General features: G+C 41.5%; 1 protein-coding gene across 2 annotated transcripts in view; it reads right to left on the bottom strand.

Moving 5' to 3' along the window:
- The window catches only part of actn2b (actinin, alpha 2b), a gene marked incomplete at its 5' end in the record, with an annotated part of 31,112 nt that overhangs the window by 11,394 nt on the left and 872 nt on the right, over positions 1–18,846 (bottom strand). For both annotated transcript variants that reach the window (XM_080741039.1, XM_080741040.1), the window contains 11 exons: positions 3,999–4,149; positions 5,727–5,874; positions 6,480–6,710; positions 7,053–7,145; positions 7,599–7,684; positions 8,747–8,828; positions 12,136–12,214; positions 12,853–12,940; positions 13,803–13,889; positions 14,176–14,295; positions 15,110–15,224. In XM_080741039.1, coding sequence (XP_080597165.1) covers positions 3,999–4,149; positions 5,727–5,874; positions 6,480–6,710; positions 7,053–7,145; positions 7,599–7,684; positions 8,747–8,828; positions 12,136–12,214; positions 12,853–12,940; positions 13,803–13,889; positions 14,176–14,295; positions 15,110–15,224 — 1,280 coding nt within the window. The remainder of the gene's footprint in view (positions 1–3,998; positions 4,150–5,726; positions 5,875–6,479; positions 6,711–7,052; positions 7,146–7,598; positions 7,685–8,746; positions 8,829–12,135; positions 12,215–12,852; positions 12,941–13,802; positions 13,890–14,175; positions 14,296–15,109; positions 15,225–18,846) is intronic.

Raw genomic sequence — 18,846 nt, 5'->3', positions numbered from 1 at the left:
CTTTGTCGTTGTACGGGCCCTTCGTAGTGTCCTACGAAGGGCTTTGTACGACGTGGTACGACTGCTCTTTGGTAAACCAGGCCATTGTCATTTCAAAAATTTGGGATTTTAATCAGGGGTAGGCAACCTTAGACACAGGTGGTAACATTGGCATAGGGGAGGGTGATCACTGGAACAATAGTGTGTCAGAGGTTTATTTAAAAATTAAATATAAAAAAAAAAAAGGTTAAGTCAGTTAAATGAAGTCCACTCACATCTATATACAAATTACATCCTGCACACAATTAACTCAACTCTAACTGGGGAAAGTCTGGGAGATAGGTGGCTTATTGCTCTAATGATCATTACAACCTGATGTGAAAGAAAATGTATAAAGAAAGAAAATAAACGTTATGTATAGCCTATGGACATTCAAAATCTGTAAATATTTCATTTTGAAGTTAAACTTAATTTGATAGGCACACTGACAAGAAAACATGGCACGTCAGTCAAAGGTTGATGACCCCCGTTTTAGATCATTGTTTGAATCTGGTTCATGGATGGACTTCGTCACTATACAATCTAGCTTGTCAACACTTAAACACTGCACATTGTCAAATAAAGCTAAAATGAAAAGTGAAGTCTTTGCCAGGCCTCCTACCGACAGCCTGTACATTTTGGAAGGCAGTCATAGCCAATGGATTGAGAATTTAGGCTGATACCTGTACAGCTTGGATCACACACACTACAGAAATAATGGTCCTCATACCATTTTAAAATTGGCTAATGGGAGGGCGGGCAGATCTCAGACACCACTCTTGACACAGCCATAACCACATACTGTAAGCAAGGAGTGCCAAACAGCGAGGCACTGGGTCCCATTTTTCCCCCACAGTCTTTGGTATGACCCAGCCTCGAACCCCGACCTCCCAATCTCAGGGCGGACACTCCAACCACAAGGCTGATGTTACTAGACAGCTTTACAAACACATGGTGAAGACATTTCTAGTCCCCTGCCTATTTGCTAGCTTCCAGTTAAAAAGCAGGGACTGAATTTAAGCAAATGTATTAAAGCCACCTCACATTGCCATTTTGGTCAAAAACCATAATTTTCTGGTTTTCTGCCATTGCATCAGACAAGGGGAATACAAAATGAGAAGTCAACTCGTGTCAAAGTTTGCCAAAGTATAGGGTTATTAAAACACCAAGGCAGAGATTAAGACCGTAACATTTTTATTACATTCTTCCAAGAATGGGTGGGCAGCAGAATCACAAGTGCGGCATCATTACCTGGTGAGAATGAGAGATGTTAATACATTTAATCACATTATATTAAAATTTAGTCACAATGAAAGTGTAATCAATGATACCGATAAATTACCAGGAGCTACCTTTAAGCCTTCACCCCCGAACCAAGTTGGAACCCTCCTTGACTTGGACGCTTGAGAGGTTTGTCAAGCAGCTGGCTGGCTGTATGGTCACTGGGAATCTTTGGAGGGAGAGGCCTACCAGGAGCAAACTTTGTTGCACTCTCAAACCATTTTGGAATGAAGGCGTCAGGATCATCAATCAGCTTCTGGCTGGATGCAGGGTAACTGGGGCCCTCTGGAGGGTGGGCAGGTCCACCAGGGCCTTTTGGAGGGAGGGCAGGTCCACTGGAGCACTTTCTCATTCAACCCATGTCATGCAACTCACCCAGCCCTGATGTAGGCATTAGACTCGATGGGATGTTTACATCAAAACGAGTCCAATCAGCTGCTCCAGCAGGTGGTAGAAACGGCAGCATTTGTAGCGAATTAGGGTCCATAGTTAAATCAATGTGAGTAGGCTCACCACGCGTTGTTTCAAACAAACCTGGTGGCACTTGCACCCTAATGTCTGGCTCCGAGTGTAGAGCTGCTGAAGGATATGGCTCCACATTTATATCAATGTTCCCCATCGCATTCAACTCACCCAGGCCATATGAAGGCATTAGGCCTGATGGTATGTGTACGTTCCATACACTCCCATCAGCTGCACCATATGGCTGCGGTTGAGGATTTAGACTTGGAAAGTTCACATCAACATTAGGTACCGCTGCATTAGATGAATACAGAGTTGGGAAGTTTACAGAAGTATAATGTGGCTGTTCATACGGTGGTGTATAGCGACCTGGAAAGGTAACATCAAAATGATCTGGCTTATAATCCATGATTGGCTCGTAATAAGGCTCGTAATAATTAGTACGCCAACTTCGGGGACCTGGGGAGAAAACAAAGTTACATTAAGTTATAAAGAGCAGTATATGGGTCCAATCTGAGAATTGTTTGTCAGTTCTAAAGTAGCCGCAAATTGCAACACTAGATTTTTTTTTAATCGGATGAATCTAGGGTTGCAATACCTCCCATAGGCAGCCAATGCATCAAAACAGTTTTTTGTTATCTGATTGTATTAAACGACGTCAAACTCGCCAGTATCCTCTTTCTATCTGCAAAGTGTTTGTTTCAGAAAAACCTAGCGTAGACATGTTATGAGTTATATCTGTCAATAAATCCGAGCATACTTGTTTTTTTTTCCTAAGTGTTGCCTCCTACATTATGTGACATTAAGAACCAGGTGGTACACAGGACCGCTGAGTTACTTCCCACAAGCGCTTCCAAACTCCAGCACTTAGAAAAAATAATCACCCAAAGCCAATTTCTTGATAGAAAGTAGCTCCTAACATGTCTACGGTGGATTTTTATGAAACAAACACTTTGCAGATATAAAGAGGATACTCCAAGCTTTCCATACAACCCCAATATTGGTGAGTTTGACGCCGTTTAATACAATCAGATAGCAAAAAACTGTTTTGATGCATTGGCTGCCTATGGGAGGTATTGCAACCCTAGATTCATCCGATTAAAATAAAATCTAGTGTTGCAATTTGCAGCTAGTTCTAAAGTACCAACCTAGAGGCACGCCAACAGACCATTCCAGCTCAGCAGCACAAAGCTCCACCTATAGTAACAAAGGAAAACAAAGTCAGAAAGTCCAACAGCAATATCAAATCGAAGTTAATTAAATACACAACAAATATTGTGCACAAGAAAGGCAATCCTACCTCAAAATAAGCCACACAGCCATTGTGCCAGCAAGCTGAAGAGATGTCTCTGGGCCAGTGAGTCAGTTACATAAGAAACACAAGTAGCTTGTGTCCAATCACAGACTGACAACAGACACCTGGTAGTCATTGGTAATGGGAAATGTCAAAGAACCTTTTCTGTGCTCCTTAGTTTTACAACACTCACAGAAAAAAATAGGCTAAAGTACAAAGGACAACATTCCAGTTTACTTGCAGGACATCAATAGAGCGATATAGAATTATTTTAGTAAACATTTTGACCAATTAAAATTGAAATGGTAACTTTTATTGCACTGTGCAGAAATCAATCACAGGCTCACAAACCCAATTTGTTTCCTCTGCCATCACCACCACAAACACCACCATCATCATCATTCTCTGGATGAAGAGCGCCTGCTAAATGCCTAAATTCTAATTGTAATCATCATCATCATCATTATCATCATCATTGTCATCATCATTGTAAAGATAAGGGATGATATTTTAGATCATCCCTGCTACTAACGTACTCATAATCTCCGATCTAGCTTGTCAACACTTAAACATTGTTCATTGTCAAATAAAGCTAAAATGAGAAAGGTTAAGATGTTTGCCAGGCCAGGAAAAAACTGTGTGAATCTTGTCAGGCGGAAATGGCCGTATCCTACAGTATATGTGGAGTTGCGTCATAATCCAAGGATTCCAACATTAGACTGTACTGTAGGACCGATGGTTCAAGAGTTAAATTTCATCCCAATCAGTCCAACAGTGCCAGAGATTAGCTGCTCACAGTCACACAGACACACGGACGGACAGACAGACAGACAGACAGACAGACAGACAGACAGACAGACAGACAGACAGGGGTTAAAAAACAGTCTCCGGTTTGGCGGAGACAATAACAGAACAGAACAATTATGATATAAAATGTACATACTTTAGCTCCTGTGCTATAGCAGCGATCTGCTCCACTCTATCCTGATGGGCAGCAAGGTCACTCTCAAAGGCCTCATGTTTACGAAGCAATGCCCGCATCTCTGTGAGGGTGGCACTCTCATATTCCTTCTGGGAGAGGATCAGCTCTTTATCTGGATATCAAACACACAAAGAAATAAGGAAGGAAAGGAAAGATAATAGAAAGAGGCTAGAATTATTAATGATACTGCTTGGCAGGTAGAGAAGGTTAATACTAACGTCAATACTGGATATCGGAACCTCCAACATAGTCCTCGTCAACAGCTTAATTCACCATTTTAAATCAGTGATAATATTAAAGGACAACTTTAGTTTTTTACAACAAGGGTTCATATTTTAGATTGTAATTAAAGAATATAAAAGATGAGTGTTAAATTGATTTCATTTACTTCTTTCTATTGTTTTAGAGATTTTTATTTCAGTGGTTGGGGGCATGCGTAGTTGCGTACAAGTGGCTAAATATGTCATTTTACACAGAATAAGCCCATTCCCAAGATACAACACAACCTTTCATGGTTGGATGTGACTTATGGGGGCTAGAAGTGTTACTGTAAATGGCAATACACAGTAAAAAGACATATTTAGCCACTTGTAAGCATGCCCTCATGCGTACGCATGCCCAACATTTTAGCACGGTAAACGCGATAAAACAATAGAATGAAGCAAATGAAAACATTTTAACACTCACTTTTTCTTTTCTCTAATTACTATCTAAAATATGAATCCTTGTTGTAAAAAAACAAAGTTGTCCTTTAACCACATGAACTCTTGCCTCTCTATTCTGGTCATGCCATCATAATAAGACAAACATAGCAAATCTACAAACTCACAACGCTCACAATTGATGTGTAGAGAGAGAAAAGAGGGGACCAAGTACAGACAGCCCACCATGGTCAACTAGTGTTTAAGTGGTTAAACTACATGTAACCATAAACAACAATAATAAAACTGCCATCTACAAGAGGTTCTATGTTTCTATGTTTCTGTGTGTCTGTGTGTCCACGGCTAATCTTGCAAACCACTGGACCGATCAACGGAAAATGTATTATGCACGCTGCCAGTAGGCCAAGGAAGTACATCCCGGAATATATGTCGTACTGTGAAACATTCACTTTAATGGTCTTGTTAGGTGACACCTCTCTCCTAGCTCTGTTGTCGTTACAGTCATATGGAAGTAGCGCTCAAAGCCAGGGGAAAGGGAGCAGGGTTCTAGTGTCAGAGGATACCTTGGAACGCTTTGGAATGTATTAACGTTAAATCGATTTCCGGTGCCTACATCATTTTGGCACGAGTCGCATAAAACTTGTGAATACAAATAGTGTTTAAGTAGTCAAAAAACACATTTATGTGGAATGGTTACTGTGAATAATATTCCAGTGAAAGACTAACCTTTGTATAATTGAAAATGTTACACAGTATGATTTTAACATATTGTGAATATTTCTTTGTGACTATGTTTGACATTTTGCGAATTCATCATCTCAGTTCCACCCAACGTCTACACATATCAGAAGGATAAACACTTCTGGTGTATGTGTCACTCCACCTGGGTAAAGCAGAAAGTGGTACGGGTGTGCAGTTACTGTACAAACAGACAGTCGAGGACAGATAAGCGAGACACTAATCTACACAAATACACAGGCAAATAAATCAGACACACATAGACCAGTAGACAGATCAGTAGACTGACCGCTTGCCCAGTTCTCATGGGCGGTGGCCTTTTGGCGGAACTTTTCGGCCAGGTGATCGACCCTCTCCAGCCTCCGGATCTCAGTGAGAAGCCATTCCTCGTAGCCCTTCTCTGCCTGTTCCAGCCCCTGCCAGGCACTGGCTATGTCCTGCAAACATACGGTGACATTATCAGACAATATTACACAGCAATATCCTGGATGGCCATAAGTCTATAAGAGTCTATAAGAGTTTAAATAATGGACCTTGAGTCAGTTGTTGTGACTGCACACTAAAATCCCCAGTTAAGTTCAGCTCAGTCACTTTAATATTACGGATAGGAATTGTTGCTTTCAGACAGGAGCACATACTATATGAAAACAACACACAGTATATTAAAAAAAGGAATTGACATTCAAAGTATACGATCGTCTATCCACAAGTTTCTCCGGGAGTTTACTGGAGACTATCAGGACCAAACTTCCGGGTTTAACAGCAGACATACAAGCTCACGTCGCGTCGCAGATGCAACCCGTTGTGAGCTTGTAAATCGGCGGCGGAAGCTCGGTGCAGACGTCTGCGCAATGCACTATGGGGCGTTGGAAACTCGTGGATAGAACACCATTTTTTAGAGAAATACATAAATGTCATACATTCAGATAAATGTGAAGTACTGGGGAACTGTCTTGTTTTATATCTGGGACACATGGAAAGAACTGTACAGGAGAGAGGAGACCAATATTTGATCTCCTTTTTCCAACATAGTGAGACTTACAGACACCATCTTCCCCTCAGAGGGCATGAAGGCGGGACGGTTGCTGATGCGCAGCTTGGTCTGCAAGGTGTTGAAGCTGATCTCCAGCTGGCACTTCTCCTGCACCTTGGGGGGCTTGTGCATGCGCCTGTAGTCCCTGAAGTCTTCCAGTTTCCTCTGCATCTCTGCCATGGTCTTCTCAGAGGTACGGTTCTCCAACCAGGGGGTGGTGCGGCGGATCCATTCCAGTAGCTATAGTTGGAGAAGCATAGGCCAGGTTGAGATAAAGAAGAACCTGGGAGTGTTCTCTTTGGGGAGAGCTGTAATCACCAGTCTATGAAAACGGTGATGAATAATGTATTTCTAGAGAAAAGATCAATGTACGCAGCGGTAGGATACATAAGCAGAGAGGAGAATGCACTACTATATAAAGTAGCATAAGATAGGCTACCTTGAGCAAAGATGTCAATATACTCCATATATAGGTTAATAATATGTCATATTTTATTTTCAATAGAATAGAAAGAATACTACAATAAAAGGAGGTCCCACTTTTCAAATGTCTGTTTCTTGAAGGGAAGGGTTTTTATTTACCTCACTGGCCAGTCTTTCATATTCCTCCATCATTTTCTCATTCTCCTGGTTCACACCTAGGACCTTGCAGATTCTGTTGGCTGCTGTCTCTGCCTAAGAGATCAACAACAGCAAGAGATGAAAACAAGATCCCAGATAAAACAACATGCCATCTTCTTGTCCCCTTCTACAAAACCCACCATGCACAAAGTCAGTGAGGCCAACTCACGTATTGGTAGAAGTATATTTATTGTAACTAGAAGTTGGGGCCACTAAGCAGCCCTCACATCTAGAGTTCAGGTTGTTACGTGGCCCTCACACCTACAGCATGTCGCATCGCTTTGGCTGACCGGATCTGCTTTATCAATTGCCACAGATCACTCCATAACCCCATCATACCCATTACATATTATCATAAAAGGTAATATTGATAACAATAGAAAAGTTTGTTAGAAAAATAGAAAAAACATAATACATCCACAGAGCTGTGTAAAAAAAATCTACAGTTGCCAACATGTTTTCATATACAGTACAAAACTAGTAATGTTACAGGTTCAAATGTTGTACCTGCTCGGCACCAGCAAAAGCATGGTAAAAGCAGGACACATAGGTCATGATGGCTCTCTCATCAGGCTTGGGGGTGTTTATGATATCTACATTGAAGAGGGGGGGGGGGGGTGAAGGGGATAGGAGAGAGAGGAGGGAATACATCAAAAGGACTGACGGAGGATAGTAGAGGAAATGTAGCATTTCTGGAGGAAGAGGAGAACTATTACTAAACCTATTTAAATGAATATACCGTAGCTTGGTATATTTCATTTCTAGTGGATAACTCAAGGATTTTACTATGTATGCACAATTTGAGCATATACACAGCTGGCTGACCAGAGCACACTTCAGTTAGTGTGAATGAACTGAAGCAAAGGTCAGCCTTTAGACAGGATTAAAAGAAAGAATTTAGGGCTTGAACGCTGCAGGATTTGTTGTCGTTATCAAGTTGCTGAGCAATTCACACAATCTGAAGGCTGTCCGATGCAGTCGCCTAAGCAAGGACAATTGCAAGCTTCACAACGTGACTAGATCTAGAACGGCCTCACCTTCTCTACATATGAATATGTGTGATAGACAGTAACGGGATACATTATGTCATTATAGTCCTTTCCTCAGGTTTGAATTTGCTGGCTATGTCTGTGTAGAACAACATTGAATTCAGACATACACAAACCAGCTAGATATACTGTATAAATTATGGTGGCACTCTTCAGCAAATACTGTGCGCAGGGTTCAGTCTGCTGGGACGGAAGGGGGAATACACGCCTCTGTTCTTGATATCCCTCTGGTCATCCACTGGTCAGACTGAATTAAATACATGAATTTCCTTTTGGGAAATGTAGACTGTAGTCTGATATGTATGAAACTATACTAAAAGAATATAATAACATTAACTGTGGCAACAATATTTTGTGCAAATCTTAAAACAGATCTACAAACTCACAACACTTTGTAATGCGTTGTGAACTTCTACATTAGAGATTTGTGCTATTCGTTGTGCAGCAACGTATACTATATGGCTCAAGTACGTTTAATATCTACTGCTCTGTTCTTTCCAAAATATCCTATATATTTGTATATATTTATATTCAATATCCTAATAGTGTCAATATGGACCATGAATCCATATTAGGTCATGCTAATGCTATATAATAAAGTGTTACCTTCAGCGTCCAGCATTTTGGGAATGTCCAGGTGTTTCTCTGCAATGTCAAAAGCCAGGTTCAGGTTGCCCAGAGGATCATCCTAAATAAAGAGACAATGCTAATCAGTGCACAGCCATGATGGACTTAAAATACCTCTGTGATGACCTCTCGTGTACAGTAGTTCTTAATGGTGGATGCTATAGTGGGCAGACAACACACCCCTGACTGTAACATGCACAGAGATCTTTTTTTAAAGGTTGAAGATTTATATTTAATGTCGTGCTTGGCTTGCTTGTTGATCAACGTGTTCAGGATTTGGTACCCACTGGCTGGATTACTGTGTGGGTGCTTGCGCATTGCTTAGGTTGCCTGCATTGAAATAGCCTCTCTCACTCTCTCTCCCCCCCTCTCTCTCTCTCTCTAGTCATTGGTAGAGCACTGGTCTGACATCACAAACACAAGAAACAGTTGCATTTTCACGGTGTGGCTCAACAAGAGGTTAGCAATCTATGACAGGGTCTGTGTGTGTGTGTGTGTGGGTGTGTGTGTGTGTGTGTGTGTGTGTGTGTGTGTGTGTGTGTGTGTGTGTGTGTGTGTGTGTGTGTGTGTGTGTGTGTGTGTGTGTGTGTGTGTGTGTGTGTGTGTGTGCGTGTGTGAGAGTGTGTGTGTGAGTGTATGTGTGAGTGTCCTGAGCTAATCTTGCAAACTGCTGGACAGATCAGCACCAAACTTTGTATGCACGTTGCCAGTAAGTATTTGTTGTATTAGTTTATACTTTTTTTTACTTAAATGTGCAAGTCAAGTCACGCTGAAATGTCATAGACAACCATTTGCTGGTCACAAAATCAAAGATCTGCATTGGAGCAATGTGGAAGAACTTGACATTATGTCCTAGTTTTTGTACGATTAATTTGAATTAAAAATGTTAAACTGTTATGTCATGTGACTTGTACATAGAATTAACAATGATATTAGGTGCAGATGGAGCTGTCACTTTATTCGTCATGCCCCTCGTGTCTGCAATGTCATGAGATCTCCATTTATGGGTGTGTAACTTTGTGTCCATATTTGGGCATATTCCTGGCAGACAAACCCACAAACAGACGAGAATGTTATAAGACAATGATGCTGCAAACACATGCATGCAATCACAATTGTTAATTTAAAATTAGGCCATAAAGTGAGAAAGCAAATTGTTTCAAGTTCCCAAGATGTTCAATGCTGGAAATGACAAGGTTTTCATCCAACAACAGCAACAGGTTACGTTATGGATCACAGATCTGCATTTGAGAGTTATGCGCCATCCACACCAAAGACAATAATTAAAATGATAACTACAACAATGATGTGAGTATCCACATTGATGTTGTGGTGCGGATTCTGCCATCCAGTTGAGTTGGAGTGATCTTTAAAACAATATATTTATAGTTAGATTTATCGTGCTTGGTGTGGACAGCCCAGTGTGGATCGGAGATGCATGCAAGTGAATTTGCTTTTCTCGTACAGCTTAATCTGACGTGAGAAATAGCCAGCATTTGAACAGATGAAATGGGGCTTATTAGGCCGACAGCTGAGCGTAAACCTTCCCCTGCTAATGGGGCAGAGTGAGTCAGTGAGAGTGCATAGTGTGCATTCGGGGATGGAGAGGATGCCATCATGCTGCAGCTATTGTCCCTGTGTCTTTCCCACTGTTCCACTGTGGTGTGGGGGGCCAAGAGGTCCACACACTACATGACAGGGACAGCTGCTCACTCACAGATCCAGTGCAGGGCAACAGGGATGGATAGAGGGATGGATGTGCAAAGTGATAGATTAATGGCGGGATGGATAGATGGAAGGATCCCCCCAGGGCATGCGTGTATCCGTGTCTGTCTGTCTGCCTGTCTGTCTGTCTGTCTGTGGTCCCTCCCTTCCCAGAGCCATTTCGGCGGGACATAACACTCAGAGCTTACAAGACACATTCACCTGGAGCCAGACTCAACAGCTGAGCATTAATTTAAGAGAGTGTTCTGGGAGTGTTAAAATGGACACTTTAGGGGGTCCGTGTAGCAGTGGAAAGCTGAGATATGACTGTTTGTGTTTGTGCGTGCCAAGTGCGCGTGACGATGAGAAAGTTGAGGACGAGAACGGAAGAGAGTGGGCGTGGGTGGGCGCGTGTGCTCATCAACACCTCATGTTTCAGTTTGTCTGCGTAAATACTCTTGACTAATTAACACATTGACATGCAAACCAGAGGGAATAATATCTCGCATTACACCTCATTACACAGACTGATAAATCTTGTTCTGTATACGCTCAGTCAGTAGTCCCAAGTTACTAAAGTACAATACTGTATGTAGCAGCCAGGGCCACAACAGAGGTAAAGCTAAGCCAGGGCTCTGCAGGGACCAAGCTCATGTTTCGGTGTCTATTCGTGGTAGGACCAAACCACTGAAGCCAGGGCAGTGAGTACTGGGGTGGGGACTGTGTTTTGAATACAGTTGGATGTGAAATACATGATCTAAAGAGGCTATGAAATATTTGGATACGTAAGGGATGCGCACAATACTCACAATATATTTTTATTTTACAATTGTTGGTAGACAGACATGTACCTTAAATGCCTGGTCCGAGATTATATTTACTGTATGATTGCTGCTACTATTGTGAGGACATGAAAATCTGACATGATACTTCCCAATTACTGGCCTACTGGGCTGAGTTTTTTCACAGAATGCATTGGGAAATTCCTTTCAGGAATAAGGTGTATGTGGTTAAGCTACAAGATGACATTCCATCCTCAGACTAAAGAACATCCTGCTCTGAAGAAGAGGTATCTACTGATATGATATTGACAGTAAAATAACAAAATGTCTTATCTCCAATGTTCAACCATTGAAATAATTCTATTGCAGACAATGGGACTGTATGCATAAACTAGAGGTGATTCATTAATAGTACATTGAATAGTTTATGCACAAAAGTTCCTTAAAGTACAAAAATGAACAGTACCAATGGAACTAGTGTTAGTGTACTCTACAATAGCGATTCTCAGCCATTCAGTCAGGGCCACAAAGTGGACCATAAGATTGGTGAAAAGGACTCATTGACAAAGAATGTCCTTAATAAAGTAACATTGTGAACTGAACTCACAAGTTACAACACACTGCGATGTGAAGCGCTGTGTGCTTATAGCTAGACTAATTTCATAATGTGACCCTGACGTATGATGGAGTATACAGTAAGTTAAGCATATAGGCCACGGCTATTTTTGAGGATGTTCGCCTATAATGACAGGCTCAAAATGGGAAAGCCAGGGTTAATGTGGTTAATCCAGACAGTGCCAAAGGTTTTGTGGACACCACTAGACTGTTAGTGCCTGGGGTTGACACACATCATCACTGTTACAGGTGGGACACACAGTAGACCTTGTTGAGCTTAGAGTAGTCGATGAGGTCGGGTCTGTGTCTATGGATCAGGGCACAGAAGGCCAGGCCGTCCTTCCAGCTTCACCAGGTGGTAAAGAGAAGCAGCATGTCAGAACGTGTGACACTTCAGAATACAGGAAAGAAATGTTCAAGACTCGTGGGTGAAAATTCCCCAGAGAGCCACAATCAGACAAGCACTTTCTTGCACTGGGCAGTCCTCGACTTGTGGTGGAGGTGCAATGATAGTTTTTAAAGTAGAGACAGCAAGTAAAAAAAAAGGGCTCATTAATATTTTTTGTTATGTTGTGCTACATGAAGACATTAGAGAGAACACCATGGGAGGAGGCCTCCTGATCTGAGCATTTATACATTTGATCTATAAAACAGTGCTTGGTTGGGCCTTTCTTCATCTGAGCATTACTAATGAACTCAATAACTTAAGACAAAGACACATTATGGGAAACCAAGTTCTGCAGTTAGAACTCAAGCTGGTTTATACTTAATAAAGTGCTGGTGTCGTGCGCCGAAAATAAAATAGCTTCTCCAAGCTCACAACTCGTCACATCTTGAAGATTGGCTATGTTCAGCACACAACACCAGCGTGCAACTAAATATAAATTGAGCATCAGGAAGGGGAAAACATTATGGAATGTGTCACCTGAGTTTCAACCACATAATATCACGTCATCACTTAGCAGTTTACAGTTAAACACATACCTGATATGGAAGTTTTGGACATTGACATTCCTGTAGGGAGCAGTCTTTCTCTGGCACCACAAGAGAAGGCCTTCCTTAGCAGATGTTTCTAAGGAAAGAGTGGACAGCCATACATTTTATGTGAACTTAATCTCCAGATTACACATCTTCTGAACAAAACATACATAGAAAATGTATTGGTGGCCTCAACCTCGCTATAGTCAGGGACCCACAAGCCCAAAAGCTCAAGGAATAGGGGTGATACCTGTGATGTCTTGCCGTACTTTTTATTTCTGTTTTATCTATTAGTTTGGTCACTAAGGTCCACAGAATGACAGGCCTGCTCTGCTGGAAACATCGCGAAAAAAGGTTATGGCCATTTGTATATTCACTGTCCCATCGACTTCACTATACAGGAAAAGAAAAATATTAAAAAAAGAAAATAAATGTGCTTTAAGTAGCATGTGAGGGGTCAAACTAGGGGTTCTTCGTGATTCTGAATCCATTGCAAGCATTTGTTTTGCGTGAAAAACATTCCTAGGGCAAAAAACATTCCTATCGGCCCCTAAAACTGTGAAAAGTAACGTTTTTTTGATGACTCATCACTTTTAAAAAATTTGGGGGGGCAAAATTTAGCAAAAGGAATATTTTTCATGCAAAACAAACGCTTGCAATGGATTCAAAATCATGAAGAACCCCTAGTTTGACCCCTCACATGCTACTTAAAGCGCATTTATTTTTTGTATTCTTTTCCTGTATAGTGAAGTCGATGGGACAGTGAATATAAAAATGGCCATAACTTCTTTTCGCGATGTTTCCGGCAGAGCAGGCCTGTCATTCTGTGGACCTTAATGACCAAACTAATGGATAAAAAAGAAATAAAAAGTATGGCAGAACATCACAGGTCCTCTCCCATTATCAGGGACTGGGTCCCTGACTACTAGTTGTTACACATCCCATCATCATGTCACCTTCCACATTGATGTCCTGAATGGCGAATCGGAGGATGATGGTCCAAATCATTCCGAGAGTCATCTTTACATTCCCATCTACAATCTCTGAAAAACAAACACTGTTAAGATCTAAATACATAACACAAAGGTACAGCAACATAGTAAAGCCTGATTTGCGCACCAGTGTTGTAAACTGAAAAATGCCAATCTACAAGCTCACAACGCATAACAGCGCTGAAAATTATGAGCTTGTAGATCAGGTATTTATGGTGCAGGAGTTGGGACATCAGCACACAAAGGAGTATAAATCAAGCCCAATGGTGTTATAGCTCCACATTTGGGAACTAACATCCTGATGTACGTTAATTATGTCCAAGAGTAATTCTGATACCTTCAGCACCAATGGAGACCAGTTTCACTCCTTTGCTTGTGATGAAGTCCAGTGCTTTATTGACGTTGGCGATCTTATGAAAACGCATCTTCCCTCTGTCTGGCTTGGGTAACCTCTCACCTACAAATTGATCATTTGGCACACGAAAAAGATGTATTGTATTTTCACATTATCAAATAATGCAATAATAAAGAAACATAAATCTTGTTACATTAAAAATCAATAAAAAGTAATGAGAGCTAAATGTAATTGATATGCCGTCCCACAACACAACGGCATCGCTTGCCGACAATAAATTATAAACACATTTTTTGAACTACAGTGATGTCACACCCTAGTATGAGAAACATGGGGAATGGAATCAGTGTCACATGTGTTGGAGGTGCAAACAAAGGTGCTTCTTGTGTGGAGTTGCCTCCTTTTTATGGCTCGGGAGTTCGAAAAATGAATATTTGGACATCCCATTACATTTTTCGTGGTTGTTGCAGGTATCTGTTCTACAATAAGTAACGACAGCCTTTACACTAGGGCAGAAAAATCTATCACTGTATGCCAGTGGTTCCCAAACTTTTTAGCGTGAGACCCAAAAGAGAAATTAGATGTTTGCCCATGACCCAAACTAGTGAAAATAGCTCATCTACAAGCTCACAACATGGTGCAAAGCGACACGTTGGACAAAAAAAGCGACCCATAAAAATACGTACATCTGCAACCCACAAATGAGTCCCGACCCACTGTTTGGAAACAGTGCTGTATACTCTGCCGATACTAACTCAATGCTGATACAGTACATGTGTTGCACCTCTGAGACAATGGCTTACTTGGCCACATCTGAAAACATGTAGCCTACTGTATGTGTGACTCAAAGAACTGTGACAGCAAGCAACACCATTGTACTACAGACACAGAGCATACTTTTATTTTGTCATCTGACCTGAGATAACCTCCAGAAGCAGCATGAGTTTCAGTCCATTCCTGAAGTCCTCCTCAATGTTTTCAATCTGTGTCCCCGCTTTCCTCAGATGTGAGTTACACCAGGCTGTGAAGGTCTGCCAGGAAAGGGAAACTATGGTCATTGGTCATTCTATCTGGATCTAACAGCCTTGAAGCCTCATATACACCTCAATTTACAACTGTGTCGCTCGAGAAAGATTTTCAAACTTGAAAATCTGTTGCTTTCAATGAACATTGTATGACCAAGTATAAATTAGGCTTAGATTTAACTCTTACTTCTAGTTACCATCTTTGTTTATTGTTATATTCTCGTGTTTCTTGTAGATCTAAAACTCGAACATGTAGTCATTCGGTCATTCATTGTGTCAGGGTAGCACGGCTTGGGTAACTAAGTTATGTGGTAAGGTGCTGGGAGCTGATGGTAGGTGTTGAACACCACCTAAGCAATCCATCTCCCAGGGGTCTAGTCTAGCGCATGTCCATTGAACGGGATAGCTAGTAGACACCCTCATTTCGGTCAACGCCAACACCACGCACTTTATTACAGCCATTCAAACATGTAGTGTAGGCCCAACATATTGTAATTGTACTGAAAAATCATTGAGATGGAGTCATCTCAATTGAAGGACAATGTTGGCCTTTCTTTACTAGGTATCCATTAATTTACATGGTCTCCCACCATGTTGGAGATTTTAAGTAGATAGATAAATACCTTTATTATCCCAAGGGGGAAATTAAGTGTTTTATTACACCTTGCACCTGCCACTGCTCTTGGACTAATTGTTGTGATGATAGTTTTTGTTTGCCCAAATGAAGTGATACTATGAACCATTGAACCATAGTGCATAGTACATTACTGTACATACATTATATCCTTTTCTCTTGTGATATGTAAACAAACTGAAGCTAACAGCTTAACAGGTCTTCGCTAAAAGGCCATGGTATCATGTCAACCCTCAGTCCCTTTGTCCACTGCTAGATTAACCTATTTTCTGAGGGTCAATTGGCCCCTTGGTTTACAGTTGCAAATTCAATAGACACCTTCTTTGTAAGTTGTAAAATGGATGGGGATGAATCACTAATACAAAAAACGGAAACCAAAAAAGAAATCCATTAGATTGACTTTGGACAGATCTTCATTGTCTTTACCCCAATGGACTTAGTCATACGATGGTGTCCTACACCACAAATAGCAGATCTACAAGATCACAATACGTCATAGATACAGGCACACAACTTAGTATGAATCAGGCTTTTCTCCTCCTATTTCATTAGCCAATAGCAAAGCTCATGGGCGATCAACATGGGCCATCAGCACTGTACAGAAAGCTGGAAGCAGACCCCCAGAGCACATTCCAGCTGATATAAGGTGTTAAATTTAGACTGCTCTGGGAGACCTCATGATAAGAGACAGAGAGGAAAATGTCTAAACTTCCCTTCATATCAAGATTGTTTGAAAGTGTCACATAGAAGCAGAGCGTTCTCTCCCACTCCTCCTCACGCGTTGGTCATCAATCTTAACATTTATAATGTGATCACCAGGAGAGCATTACTGATCTCTTTTTTTTATTCTTCTTTTTATATGTTTTCTTTGACATGATTATATAATGTTTGATTTGTTTTCTCCCTGCCCTCCCTAATATAATCTTCAAAAATTCAAATTGATTTTTGAAAATTGACAAATTATTGGTCAAAACATTGGCAATTGGTGGGCTAGGACTCAGCATCAGACCCACAAATCTGATATCAGGTTAAAAATGCTAAGCGAATGCTTGGAATCAACAAATGTGTTTGTTCAAGTTACACATGTTTGCTAGGTTAAGCTGTTTCACTTCAGCCAGATTAAGCAATTCCAAGAATGTGTCACACAGTCACCGTAGATAAAACATCCACACTGCATAGGAAGAAGTGCTAACGCCTACACATCTACTACAGCCTTGTCTGACCTAGGCTGGTGATATCAACTAGATATGGGATCTATGTACTTATAGGAACCGTACAGTATGCTCTACTGCTCCAGGCTACACATACAGTAGTGTCACACAGTGTCTCTTGCCAAGAGGCCTGTGAGCTGTAAAGGTTTCCTGTAGAGGCTGCCCCACTGAAGGCCATACTAATTAGAGGGCTTTAGGGAAAATGGCATTAATTTAATTCCACACCGCAGTCCGCAGGACAAACCCTCAGGCATACTGTATAGTATTCATTGTGGTCCGACAAACTGGCGGGCAGCTGGCCCCTCGGACCTGACGCTGTCAGAGTTACAGAACCCTACCATCCATGATCCACTCCACACCACCAGAACCACTGACGATCAGAGCTAAATATATTTATGAATCACATCCCGTGAGGACCACCCCTGTCCCTGAAGTGGCTGATGCCTTTGAGGCAGTGCTAGGTCACAGGCTAGCTGTATAAGGTGTCCAGGGGGGTGGAAAATAATTGAGAGCTGAGTACTTGACTGGCATTCTGATGGTATATATATGATGATGGCTGGCAAATGGAACAAGAGAATGCTGTGATACCTGAAGTGATTAGACCTTTATCAAGAATGTCATTCATCTTTCAATATTAGCTTTTTGGCGTTAATCAGTGTGGTAAATTCTCGATAATTCGACGTCCCATTAATCCGACGGTGCATTAGTCCAACGGTGGTTAGGGTTAGGTTTAGGCATAGTTTTAATGAGGATAGGGTTAGGTACCGTCGGACTAATGGGACGTCAGACTATCGAACGTCAATCAGTGTTACATAGAAGTGCAGAAGTCTGTAACTCCATCGCTCTCAGCAATGGAAGCTTAACCATAGGGAATTCCCTAGATGAACCATACCATAACACACCTGTCTGACCTAGTCACATAAGTAGCGGCATGTTTAGAGGGAAGCCACATTAAATTAAAGCTACTGCAGATTTAGAAAAATACTTTAAATAAGCCCAGCTTATTCTCCATTTCATCTTGTAGTGGGATAGAAATTAATATAGGAAAACTAATGTAGGCCTCTTACAAATGGTACCTGGAGTCTCCGACTTTGTGAATCCAGTAATAGAGGGTATGCGCGTGACATCATCATCATACCCGGAAGTTATGCGGGAAGACCTACTGAGTGGCAAAAAGCTACTTTCTGGCCTTGACAGACTATACATCCAAACAGAAAAGTCCTATCTGATTTCATTAAACAACATTAAACAATGCTAAACTCCCTTTGCCACTCGATTTGCCATTCACTTTATGCATGCGCATACCCTCTATAATATGGTTCTGTCGATAAGACATGAGGTTTAGACAAAGTGCAAATGTAAGTTTTGCTCTCCATTCGTGAAGAGAGCAGCAGGTTAGGGAATAGGTCACTCTAAAGCCCTAAAACCAAAGTGACAGAGTGGCAAGCCTATATTCAGAAAGGCTGTTGGCTGGTGCTGGCACAATATTTTGTGTTCTGTTTCTATAAACAAAGGAATTCCGCAGCCAAGGACACTGGATTAACCCACTATAATGCCTTTTGGTCCTGGGGTTAAAATTAGATATAGCATCCATTCTAATCCCAAGAACGTCATCATGTGTTAGAAGCATCTGTTGACAGTTGGCATTCCAGGCCTATCAGTGGAATGGCAACAGTCTGGAGAGCCGCTCATAGAGCTATTGTTAGCTGGTACCCACACCGCAACCTCCATCTCCCCAGGCTCTGGTGCACAAGCCGCCACATACCACCAACTGTACTGTATA

This window comes from Nannobrachium achirus, assembly GCF_963921795.1.
Source record: "Nannobrachium achirus genome assembly, chromosome: 13".
In the NCBI taxonomy this organism is placed as follows: domain Eukaryota; kingdom Metazoa; phylum Chordata; class Actinopteri; order Myctophiformes; family Myctophidae; genus Nannobrachium; species Nannobrachium achirus.
The sequence above is the reverse complement of the archived record's forward strand: the minus strand, read 5'-3'. Positions and strand labels throughout refer to the sequence as shown.